This window comes from Salvelinus namaycush, chromosome 18, assembly GCF_016432855.1.
Source record: "Salvelinus namaycush isolate Seneca chromosome 18, SaNama_1.0, whole genome shotgun sequence".
NCBI classification, from domain to species: domain Eukaryota; kingdom Metazoa; phylum Chordata; class Actinopteri; order Salmoniformes; family Salmonidae; genus Salvelinus; species Salvelinus namaycush.
Genome location: NC_052324.1, coordinates 24,354,102 through 24,366,537, shown reverse-complemented (window position 1 = coordinate 24,366,537; position 12,436 = coordinate 24,354,102). Strand labels below are relative to the sequence as shown.

The window sequence follows — 12,436 nt, the reverse complement described above, 5'->3', positions numbered from 1 at the left end:
GATTAGTTGATTATTTGAATCAGCTGTGTAGTGCTAGGACAAAAACCAAAACGTGCACCCCTTGGGGTCCCGAGCACCGAGTTTGGGAAACACTGCCCTAGTCACTGTGTTGCCAGTGTCGGGTTTTCAAGACTGCATTGTGAAGGGGGGAAAACAAGAGTTGGGCCTTCAGTGGATCAGTGGCTTCGGCTGGAGGAAGCTCAATCGCTTCCTCTGGGTGAAAAGGAGCTGTTTTTTATTTTCGTAAACTGTCTTCCTCTGTTCTGTTTCAAGCCTGCAAGAGGATATTGGAGGGGCAGATCGCCACATCGTGATATTTTTACATTTCTCTCCATCTCTTAAAGCCTATCTCGCCGAGCGAGGCACAGAGGAGGACTGGAGGTTTTTATTGAGGGCCCCAGAGAGAAAGATAAATCACCAGAAAGACTTAGGGACAGGGGCCATTTCCTTCTCCTCTCCCCTGTAAAAACAAGCAGGTAGTGAACAGCTGAGGAAATGGGCCAGATATTGTCTCCCAAATGTGTGACACTATAATAAAGCCAGAGGAACACAGAAGAGAGGAGAGGGAAACAGGACTTGAAACTATTCCACATCCACTTTTACCTCAGACTGATAGTGGTGCTCAGTGGTTGTGCTGTATATTACCTGTTATCAGCGGTCGAGTTTAATACAGATTAGTGTAAGGAGTCGGATGTGTACAGCTCATGTATGCTAATGGGAAACTAGCCATATTGTACGTTAATACATGCTAACATGTACCTATAAATATGATGTTCCAACAATATATCATTTTTTACAACTAAACCTATGGCTTCAGTCCTCCTACAGCTCCAATTCCGTATGTGTCTACATCTGAACGTCTTCTTTTACGTCTCAAATGAACCTCTCTGATAAAGCAGCCTGGCAGGCATGCAACGTCAGAGACATATGTCAGTGGAAACAGCGGAGGCGTTATCTCCTATAGAAGTGGAAAACAAACTGTCAAGAGAGATTGGGGTTTTGACCTCTTAGTGCCTTGTGACAGATAAAACCACCCCCCACCTACCCGCCACCCCTCTCCTTCCTCCAGCCACAACACCTCCCGTTGGCTGCGTTCGTTTCTCCCTCTCTCCGACAGGCCCCTGGGGGTTCCGAGGCCCCATTTCAGAGGCCAGAGCACCTGCTGATAAGGGCCCCTGTGCGGCCCCAGAAGCCAGAGTTGACTCTGAGAGAGCTGACCCTCTGAATCATTCTGCCCACAAGCAGCCCAGAGGGCAGCACCATCAGATAGGACAATGTGAGACTTCCTGCCCCTGTGCACTTTCTTGCTTTTTCTTGCTTCCCTCCCTCCCTCCCTCCTTTTCTACTTCCCTCTCTCTCGATCTTTGTTGATCTTACTCTTACTTACTCTTACTCTTCTCTCACCCTCCCCCTGCCTCGCTATCCGTGAAGAACAGATAAAGACAGGGGGCCTTCTCCTTCCTTCCTTCCCTCCACCAGACTCAAACTGACAGCTCAAGCGAAAGGGCTTCAGCAGCTTCCGGGAGGTCTTGTTTGTTTTCATCTCTGTGAGAGTATGCAGCCATGAGGGAATAGGAATGGGACATGTTCCATTTACACGCAGCAGTAGCACCATAAGGACCCACACAGATCAATGTCTTTTAACTTAAGCTTTGTTTGGCTCTTTAAACGCTACCTCAGCAGATACTCTTCCCCTGATTAGCAGTGACAAACCATTTATAGATGTTGTTAATTTGTTTGATAACACTGAAGCTACAATAAGAATTGCCATGACACTCACAGGCAGGTCTAGTGTTGTAACGGGAGATAAGGCTCTCTATAAATTAGCCCTTTCATGTACACGCTTAGAAAACCGGGTTCCAAAAGGGTTATTTGGCTGTCACCATAGGATAATCCTTGTTGGTTCCACGTAGAAGCCCTTTTGGTTCCAGGTAGAACTCTTTTGGGTTCCATGTACAACCCTCTGTGGAAAGGGTTATACATGGAACTCAAAAGGGTTCTACCTGGAACCAAGAATGGTTCTTCAAAGACTTCTCCTATGGGGACAGCCAAAGAACCATTTTAGGTTCTAGATAGCACCTTTTTTTGTGTAGAGTGTAGAGGACAACATGGACAACTAGAAAGACACGACTGCCTCTATCAAGCCTCATCATTAAAGCAATACTCATCAGCTTTCTGCAAATAATGATAAGTGAAAAGGTTCATTAGGTTTGAAAAACACACATACTGGTGTGTAGTCTGCAAAATATACTTTTAAAATGGGAAAAATTGTTTCCTAGTGACACTAAGTGAACCAGTGTACATTATAAAAGGAATGGGCTGACAAGATTTTTTTATAAACATTTTCACTTTGCATAAGAACACATTCTACATTTTCCATTCAACGGTAATGAAAGTAGGAGTTATATTTCCCCTATTCATAAGATAGGCCTACATAATAACAGCTATGCTATGGGTTTTCTAAAAGGATAAGGTAGTATATTATATTATATTATATGTATAGTGGGAAAATTACTTTTGTGTATCAATGCAGGCACTCACTTTTAAAAAAAGGCTTTTAAGCATAATGTCTGACAACTGAATCAAATGACTAGATGGCAGGCAGTTGGAGGAAGACACCTCCTCTAACACTTAAACTGCTAAACCACTGAATGGCTGCCTGCCTGCCTGGCCTGACGTGATGGATGTCAATAAACAGGCACATTTACCCAAGGTAGAGCAAGACACTCTATGGAGCCCTGGTCAAAAGTAATGCACTACGTAGGGATTAGGGTGCCATTTGGGGCTCAATGTCTTCCCTTCCTTCCTACAATTTAACCAGTCATTCAAGATTAATGTCCCTAATTTCATGATTTCTCCATTACTCTATTTAACATAATAAAAGTATCGAGCGGCAGAGCCATAAAGAGGGCCGTTGGAGATTGTAATTCTGCCGTAAAAGTCATGAAGCATGAAAATGTCACTTACCGAGTAGCCCCGGCCTGACAGCGAGTGAGTGGAGCTCTGTAGAGAGAGAGGAGAACAGGGTTGACCTTTAGGGGCCATGAGCCAGCCGCTGACACAGAAATGATGAGGCCGCTATAGTTTAATATCAATATTCATGTTAACCTTCTGTCTCCCATGTTTTCGGAGTGAACAACAGCTCAGATGAAACATGAATACAGTATACCACTACATAAATATACCATTCCATTGCATCACCCGTAACAACCCATCTTTCATTGATTTGTGTAAAAATGATTTAGTGAAGTGGGATAACATTTACAATATAAGTAATGGGGTGTAGTTCAGGGTCAAAGTTGAGTTTTGTATGCATGTATGGACAATATTGAGCGATTTCAGTGACAACAGAAATTGTATTTGTATTACATTATATTGAATTTGTATTAGGATATTGAATTTGAATTTAATATTATTTAATTTCTGCACTTTTTAAAATCATTGAATTCATAAATGTAACTTGTATTTCATGATTTGAAACTGAATTGAATGAATATTGCATTCAGTTTTCAAATTCAATATAAATTTAATTGAATATTCAAATTCAATATATATTCAGTTTCAAAATAGTAGATATTGCATACATTTTCTGTGTATCAAGTTTACCAACTATAATTTAAAGTTGATCAAAGTTTCATATATTCAACTTCTCAGATGCATTCAGATTCAGATCTCTAAATGTAGATTCTAAACCAGAGACAACATCCTGGTACTTTATCCAGCCAGGAAATGGAGAGAAGAACAGATAGAATGAAACACTCTCTGTGGTAAAAAGAAGCTTCTTGCAGTTTCTGAAGCCAATGTGAATGGTTTAATGTATTGTCTTCCTATGAATTTGTCTCTAGCATTTTAACTGTTTTTTGGCTATACGCTATTATGACCCCATTTCTGAAAGCCTAGACTCTCTGGAACATGGACGTGCCTTCTGTTCCCCTCACAGGGCGCGCAGGACATGTTAGAACGTAGTGTCACAAAAAACGCAATTTGCCCCAATAAGAATATAGTTTAATAGTCCCGTCAAAGCCCTTCTAAGGATAGCCTTTCCACTCCCAATTTAATCGTGCTCTTGTGACTGACTGGGTTCGCAGGACTGTGTTAGCCCACAGCTAAAGCCCATAGGGATGAGTTCAGGAAGCTAACAAGTCTTCAAGTCTCCAGTAAAGTTACTCATCAAAAGAGCGTGGTTCATCGAACCTTCTCAGTTACATTTCAACCCCCTTTGACCGCATACCCAGAGATCACGGCACCAATATAACTGACTGGGTTCAAATCAGGCCTACTGCACAACAACACTTTCTGTGGCAAACAGAAGCAGCAGGATCTGTGCATCCCATTTAATGAGAGTGCAACAGAGGTAGTTTGGTGATCCATGCATGTGAGGAGCAACCTTGCCTGAGACCTGAAGACGTGTTAGTTTGACTGACGGGGTTCTAACCCAGGTCTCCTGTACGCCAGACAAGGCAACGTTTCAGGTCTCAGACAAGATACCCAGAGTCTAATCTTTCAGGATTGGGGTCAAAATAGTTTAAATGAAGTGAAACATGCCACATTGGCTTCAGAAAAGGCCCGAAGCGTCGGTTTACCACAGAGAGCCGTGCTCCTCTACCTTCCACGATGTTGTCTCTGGTTTTGAATCTGAATTTAAAGAACTGAATTTGAAAACTCAATCTGAATGCATCTGAGAAGTTTAATATATGAAACTTTGATAAACATGAAATGATAGTTTGGAAACTTGATACACAGTAAATTAATGCAGTATCTACCACATTGAAACTGAATATATAAATATTGAATATGAATATTCCATTAAATTACATTTTTAAACTGAATTTAACATTCATTCAATTCAGTTTCAAATCATGAAATACAATTTCAATTTATGAATTCAATGATTCAATTTGTGCATTACAAAATAAAAAATCTTAAATTCAAATTCAATATCCTAATATAAATTCAAAATTATGGAATTCAAATACAATTTCTGTTGGTACTGAAATCGCTCCATTGGACAAACCCAATAATAGTTGTCATTGGTTGTCTCATTCACTTATATATAATGTCAAATACACTGATACTATATAATAACCCTGTCATGTGTATGCTGACATAGTGTGCTCGCTTCTGTTGATAGACGAGGCCTCTGACAGGGAGAGTCCATCTCTCTCTCTTTTTATCTCTCTCTCCGTCACTCACTCAGGTCACAGTCAGAATACCAATCTCCAAATCTCCCTCTCCTTCCTCTCCTTCCACTTTCCCCCCTTTATTCCTCCATTTCGATTGGCAATTTGCAGTCTCAGGAGGGGACTTTCCTGCTAGACCAATTCTGTCCATAGTACCTCCAATCCCTCCATCTCTCCATCCCTCCCTCCCACACCTTCCTCTGCGCTTTAGCCCTCATCAGTGCCTCTGTGCCTTCTGAATCACAGTCTCAACCCCACTGTGACAATTAGGGAGGTGTCCTACTGTGAACCGGAAAGTCAGCTCTGCGGGAATCAAAAGACTATTCCCTCTCCATTCACCCCTCCTGTCCCCACCGCCTGAGATAGAGGGAGGGAGAATGAGGGGTAGAGGTGGAGGGCAGAGGGGCAAGGCCAGCCATATATGTGGACACAAAGGGGCAAAAGCGAACAACGTATGTGTAGTGTGTGTGTGAGTGAATGTGCATGCGTGCATAATGTGTGTGTGCATGTGTGTGTGACTCAGAAACAGGAGGCCAAGGCCATTTGGAATTAGCCTTACTATGCAGGGTTCATTCAAGTTGGAGCGTTTGGAGTAGAAAGAGAGGCTTATTTAAATGATAATGAGGGACAATCCATTGGATTTAGTCTTGGTGAAGAGAAGAGGGGAAGAATCCATTAAAGCAGGCAGCGGTTCATAAGCCATGGGGCTGGGATTCAGCTAAACACTCTCTCTTAAAAGCCATTATACATGGCTCTCAATGGATTTCTGAAGCGCTTAGGACTTCAAAAGGATTTAAGAACCTGCCCCAGAGAGGCAGCAGTGAGGTGGGGGAGGATAGGGGGAAGTCGGGGGGGTGTGGAGGACGCTGGCTGCGTTTTAGGGTTAACTAAACAGCCCCGGAGAACAGAAATGTTGCTAAATTCGCCCCTTAATCCTCTCCCCATTTCCACGCCCCCTCCCCCGGACCCTCAAAGCCACGGCGACAAGCAGGGCGGGGCCTGGCAGTTGGTTTTCCTACGGGCCAGACTATTGGTTTTTGGGGTGCGGAAACTGAAATGGGCCAATCGGGGCTCGGCAGAGTGTGAAGTGTGTGTGTGTGTGTGTGTGTAAAAACGGGGACAGCTTCCAGCATGCAGCCAGCAGCAGGCCTCCGAGCTCTCCAGCAGGAGTGGGTGGCTGGGCGGGTGAGACCCCAGCAGTACTGCCACCCTCTCTCCCCCTGCTACAGTCTCTCTCCCAAACAACCCCCCCCCCCTTGCACACTAACACAGAAGCACAGAAAATCTCCCTCCACATTTCCCTAATCCCTGCCTGTGCGACAGCTTTCTGCCGTAGACCAGCTGAACCAGGGGCTGGTCCAACAACACAAAATCCATTTGGCTAATGAATCACGGCTACAGCACAGTACATAATTAGTTAAGAACTCTTACAGCCTGGGACCACTTTGGTGTAGGAATCAAATATGAGTTATGCATTTAATGAAAATGACTGTTTGTTCTCTCACAGTGCAGAGGCAGTAGTTGAAAAAAGAAAACAGTGATAGGAAATCCTTCCTCTCCAGCAGTGGCCAGACAGGTCTCGCCCTGAGTGGGCCCAGCTCTGCTCAGAGACCCTATCTGTGGTTTAAAGAGATGGATAGCTAGGGATGGATGGCATTGCTACAGCGATCAGCGTCTTTGCACTATCTCTTTGGCAGGAGATTAGAGAGACATGCCATATCTAACACCGTCGACGATTACAGCATGCAATTTGAACAGTTCCCCCGCTCCTCCTCCCCGTACCCCCATCACCCTTCACTGTCGCATTTGCCTGTCAAAACTGTCATCCGCCAGCACCCTTTTATCTGCCAAACCAGGCACTTTCTCCTGACTTTTTCATTAAAAAACAGCCCAAATTCATGAGGAATGGCAGGGGAGAGAGAGAGAGAGAGAGAGAGAGAGAGAGAGAGAGAGAGAGAGAGAGAGAGAGAGAGAGAGAGAGAGAGAGAGAGAGAGAAAAAGAGAGAGAGAAAAAGAGAGAGAGAAAAAGAGAGAGAGAGAGAAAAAGAGAGAGAGAAAAAGAGAGAGAGAAAAAGAGAGAGAGAGAGAGAGAGAGAGAGAGAGAGAGAGAGAGAGAGAGAGAGAGAGAGAGAGAGAGAGAGAGAGAGAGAGAGAGAGAGAGAGAGAGAAAAATAGAGAGCGAGAAGGCTTAGAAAAGGAGGGAAAAGGGAAAATATCATGTGAATGGGGTGGGGGAGTGTTTTTTTCTCTCTCCACATCTCTAGATTTTCTTTGGGAATTCTGAATAGCTTGAACAACGCATTTAGTTCATTCAAATCTTTTCTCTCCATAATTTTTCCTCGATCACTTCTTTGACTGTAGAAGTTGCACCCTTACATCCTCCAGCTAAATGAACTGTCTGATTGAATTTAGGAGGTTTGGGAGGCCTGGTTGACAGGCATTAGTTAGGAAGCATATTCTACATTGATTTAAAATGACCCGCTTGGGGATTTTGCATAAATTCGTATTACTTTTCCTGTATCTAAATTGCATTATCTCATCCCTAGCGCCAACCGACACCCTAGCTGCCTCCGTTTTCTATACCACCCACTCGTCTTTTAAATGTGCTAGCATATGGCCGCACACACGGCAGTAATTGGAAAGACCTTTAACTCTTTGCTGTCCTGGTCGGCGAGGGTCAGCTACCACCTAGTGGAACAGCTGTAGGTCACATCTACATAACCATAGCAGGCTTTGAATGTCGCAGGGCATCTAGGCTGCGTCCCAAATCCCTATGGGGTCATATAGGCCCTGGTCAAAAGTAGTGCACTATATAGGGAATATGGTGTAATTTGGGATGCAATCCTAGTGTGATGGCTGTGTGTCTGTGTGGCTTGGCTAATAGTTTTCTGCTTGTCGCTGTTGATCAGGACGGTTTTCTATTGCATGGGGATTTATGACGTGTGAGTCTGGTCCAGTATGAGCTGCTCCACCAGCTACCCTCTCACTGCTGCTTCTCCCTCTCCTCCTCAGGGCCCCACAGCCCTGGACTAGGTAACTAGATAGCCTGCTGCTGGTCTGGTCTCCTGTTAGGAGGTCTGGAGGGTCTGGGGGAGATACAGCCCTAATTAACCACGTTGTAACAAGGTAGGTAGCCATATTGTATTTTTTTATTAACTCATGATGTGGCATGTATTGATATATTCAGCTAGTGGTTTGCTTTTCTGGTTATTGCAAAACAGTTTACTTTGGCCATAGCATATTTGGAGGATTGTCCGGGATACATAACAATGTAGCCAGGAGGGTCTGATGGTCTCAGGGTCTGATGGTCTCGGGGTCTTATGGTCTCGGGGTCTTATGGTCTCGGGGTCTGATGGTCTCAGGGTCTGATGGTAGGCTTGGACGGTATCCAGATTTGAATATTGTCATACTGTCCTTCTCTTATCCTGTGATTTACAGTATTACCGGCACACAAGGAAAGCGCAAGAAAAGCCCATTGGGTTTATTTGACTAAAATGCTAACACAATTAGCACAAACTAATAGCGAAATCACATAGAAGCTGTTAGCTAAATGCTACCAGCTCATAAGGTTATACAAGTATAGCTATTAGCTACCAAATTTTATTTTCGGTGAGTGTGGACATCTACAAGCAACCGGGAATGAGAGAAATTGTGCAAATGAACAAAATTGTGATGCAGGCTTTTCTGAAGGAAGAGCAGCATGTGTACATGGAGCAGAGGAAAATAAATATATTAGTAAGAAGCACATGGAAAAAATGGCAGCTGTACAGACAACTCATTTAGAGCTCTTTGACTTCTGTCAGAAAGCCATTATAAGATATATGATGGTAAACATTTAGTAATGAATTGCATACAAGTGTAACTTCCTCACCTCATGTCTGCAGCACAACATAGACTCTGATAGATATAGAACACTGTGGACTCACCTGCACCTGCCGTCTCCCGTTGTGCTGTTTACAAACAAACACCTGAATGACTCTGTTCTTAGGAACTACAGTAAGCTTCATAATGTAAAATAATGTGACAGGTGACATGAAGAATACAAGCTGCTTTATCTCCTAACATATTGCACAAGTTGACTGCAGGTATTAACTTAAAAAGTAGCTACAAATATTAAAATATATTGAAAAACTTCAAATAAATACTGTTGACAGTATTGAAGGTATTGAAAAACCATCCGTGGCTTTTTCCAAATACCCCGGTATACGATATATACGGTATACCTCCCAAGCCTATCTGGGGGTCTAATGGTCTGGGGGGTAGGACTAGCGGGTCTCTCTTACCTCACTGAGGTGCGCTTTAGATGTGCTCCTGTTGGGTCTGTTGATCTCCTGCATGGCCTCATCCTCATCCAGCCTCACCGGGCGCACCTGCAGGGCCTTGGTCTAGAGGAAAGAAACAGAGGAAGAAGCATTCGTTATTATACAGTAGAAAAATAGTATGTTGTGTATTATAATGCATTATGAAGAGGGTATCCATAGAAAGTGTTACCAAACATTTTTCATAGAATAGAGACAAAGTATAGCTTTAGTAAGACTCGAGTCAAAGAAGACCAACTTGATACCCCATAAAACTACACAACAACTCCAAGATACAACACAACCCAAACTCCATGTGTAATCACATTTGGCACTGTGTGGTCCATTCACACTATGGGAACCCATCCATAACACAAAGGCAAACTGGTGGCCCCATGTCTCAGTATCAGTTCATAGTTTGAATGTATGCAAAGCAGCACTGCCAGTAGCCAAAATGTCTGCCTGAAAGTAATGACTTTCACATTGATGCAACACCTGTATACAAGAACAATCTGCAGTTTATTGTTTACAATCTGCACATAGCGGATATGCCCAGTGGTACACCACTGAATGATGAAGTTGCTTCTTTGGGTCTGCCAACTTGAGAGCATGTGTTGTTTGGTAGGGGCTAGACAGACAAGCCATGAGAGGAGCGTTGGCTTGGCAGCGACCCATATTCCTAGGACAGATGGGAGGCAGCCACACTGCCACAGTCAGTCGAGGAGGAGGTAGGAGATAGGAGGTAGCCCACCCCACCGCAGGAGCACTTCATCCTATCAGCCCTCTACAAGCCCCTCTCTGAGGACAATGGGGACGGCTGATGGCTGCCTGTGGGGTGTAATCCATTTGACTAGCAGCCTGCTCTGGTCCCTGGTGGCGTAGCATGCGGTGGCTAGCCTTGGTCTCCAGATCTCCACTGTCATTTAAACACATCACTGCTACAATTAACCTTTCCCTGTAAATATCAATTATGGCCCCCGGCAGGGTAGAATTAAAAGGGTCATCAGCTAATCTGACAGGTCCTGTACTGAGGCGGCGTGGCGGAGGCATTGCCACCTGGCTGAGAGAGAGAAAGAGAGGCAGGAGGCTGGCCTGGCTGTTTGTCTGCCCTTCTGTATGTCTGCCCAGCGACCAGTGACTAGAAGCAACAAGCCAAATAGACACAATTCCTCTCTAATTACCCTGCCTGGTGAGGCCCCGGTCAGGCCAGATGAGGCCTGCTGATTGGATGAAAGGTGCTAGCATGGTGTTGAGGTCAGCAGTGACAGCCCGGCAGAGCCTATTCCCCCTCAGGAAACTAAAAAGATTTGGCATGGGTGCTGAGATCCTCAAAAGGTTCTACAGCTGCAACATCAAGAGCATCCTGACCGGTTGCATCACTGCCTGGTACGACAATTGCTCGGCCTCTGACCGCAAGGCACTTCAGAGGGTAGTGCGTACGGCCCAATACATCACTGGGGCAAAGCTGCCTGCCATCCAGGACCTCTACACCAGGCAGTGTCAGAGGAAATTGCCCTAAAATTGTCAAAGACCCCAGCCACCCCAGTCATAGACTGTTCTCTCTACTACCGCATGGCAAGCAGTACCGGAGTGCCAAGTCTAGGACAAAAAGGCTTCTCAACAGTTTTTACCCCCAAGCCATAAGACTTCTGAACAGGTAACCAATGGTTACCTAGACTATTTACATTGTGTGCCCCCCCAACCCCTCTTTTACGCTGCTCCTACTCTCTGTTTATCTTATATGCATAGTCCCTTTAACTATACATCCATGTACATACTACCTCAATTGGCCCGACCAACCAGTGCTCCCGCACATTGGCTAACTGGGCTATCTGCATTGTGTCCCACCTCCCGCCAACCCCTCTTTTTAAGCTACTGCTACTCTCTGTTTATCTTATATGCATAGTCCCTTTAACTATACATCCATGTACATACTACCTCAATTGGGCCGACCAACCAGTGCTCCCGCACATTGGCTAACTGGGCTATCTGCATTGTGTCCCACCTCCCGCCAACCCCTCCTTTTACGCTACTGCTACTCTCTGTTCATCATATATGCATAGTCACTTTAACCATACCTACATGTACATACTACCTCAATAAGCCTGACTAAACGGTGTCTGTATATAGCCTTGCTACTCTTATTTTCAAATGTATTTTTACTGTTGTTTTATTTCTTTGCTTACCTACACACACACACATACCTTTTTTTCACACTATTGGTTAGAGCCTGTAAGTAAGCATGTCACTGTAAGGTATTGTTGTATTCGGCGCACGTGACAAATACACTTTGATTTGATTTGATTTGATTTGAATGGCAGAATGCTACGACAACATACTGCAATCAGGGTGCAGACAGACAGACAGGAAGGAACGAAGGAAGGAGAGTGAGACCCTGTAGGTGGTCGTAATCAGGTGTCTGCCATCATACAACTCTCACTCTTTCTCTACCTCTTTCTGTCTCTCCATTTCTCTATCTCTCTCTCTCTCTCTGCATCTCTCTCACTGGCTGTCAAGCTAACCATTCCTTGAATCTCAAAATGGATGGCAGGCTTTATGATTATTACTTTTGTTAGGGAGAGCAGCACAAAGAACCCAGCCCACTTCCAGACAACGGGTGGGAGGGAGGGAGGGAGGGAGGGGGAGAGAGAGAGAGAGAGAGGAGTTAGGTTCACGTCATCTTGTCAAGTCAAGTGCACTTCACTGAGAGCCAGGGAGACAGTCAGGCCCTCTGATTACTTTGTTTACCAAGCATCAGCGCTGACAAATCTCCCAGCCAAAGTGTTAACACCCACTCCAGCAGGTCCTGTAGTGGTGGATCCTCAGTCAGCAATCACATTGATTATTGATCAGAGTAGAGGGGCTAATAAGGTATCAAGCTTAACGATGCTGCCTGCCTGCCTGCCTGTTAGGAGGCTCTCTAACCTATTGTTCAGCAGGACGGGAGGAATTGATTCA

At 44.6% G+C, this 12,436-nt stretch overlaps 1 protein-coding gene across 5 annotated transcripts in view; it reads right to left on the bottom strand.

Annotated features, from left to right (window-relative positions):
• LOC120063255 (autism susceptibility gene 2 protein-like) overlaps nucleotides 1-12,436 on the bottom strand; it is a 462,402-nt gene that overhangs the window by 256,282 nt on the left and 193,684 nt on the right. For all 5 annotated transcript variants that reach the window (XM_039013504.1, XM_039013509.1, XM_039013505.1 and 2 more), the window contains exons 3-4: nucleotides 9,464-9,565; nucleotides 2,968-3,003 (exon numbers count right to left, since the gene is read on the bottom strand). In XM_039013504.1, coding sequence (XP_038869432.1) covers nucleotides 2,968-3,003; nucleotides 9,464-9,565 — 138 coding nt within the window. The remainder of the gene's footprint in view (nucleotides 1-2,967; nucleotides 3,004-9,463; nucleotides 9,566-12,436) is intronic.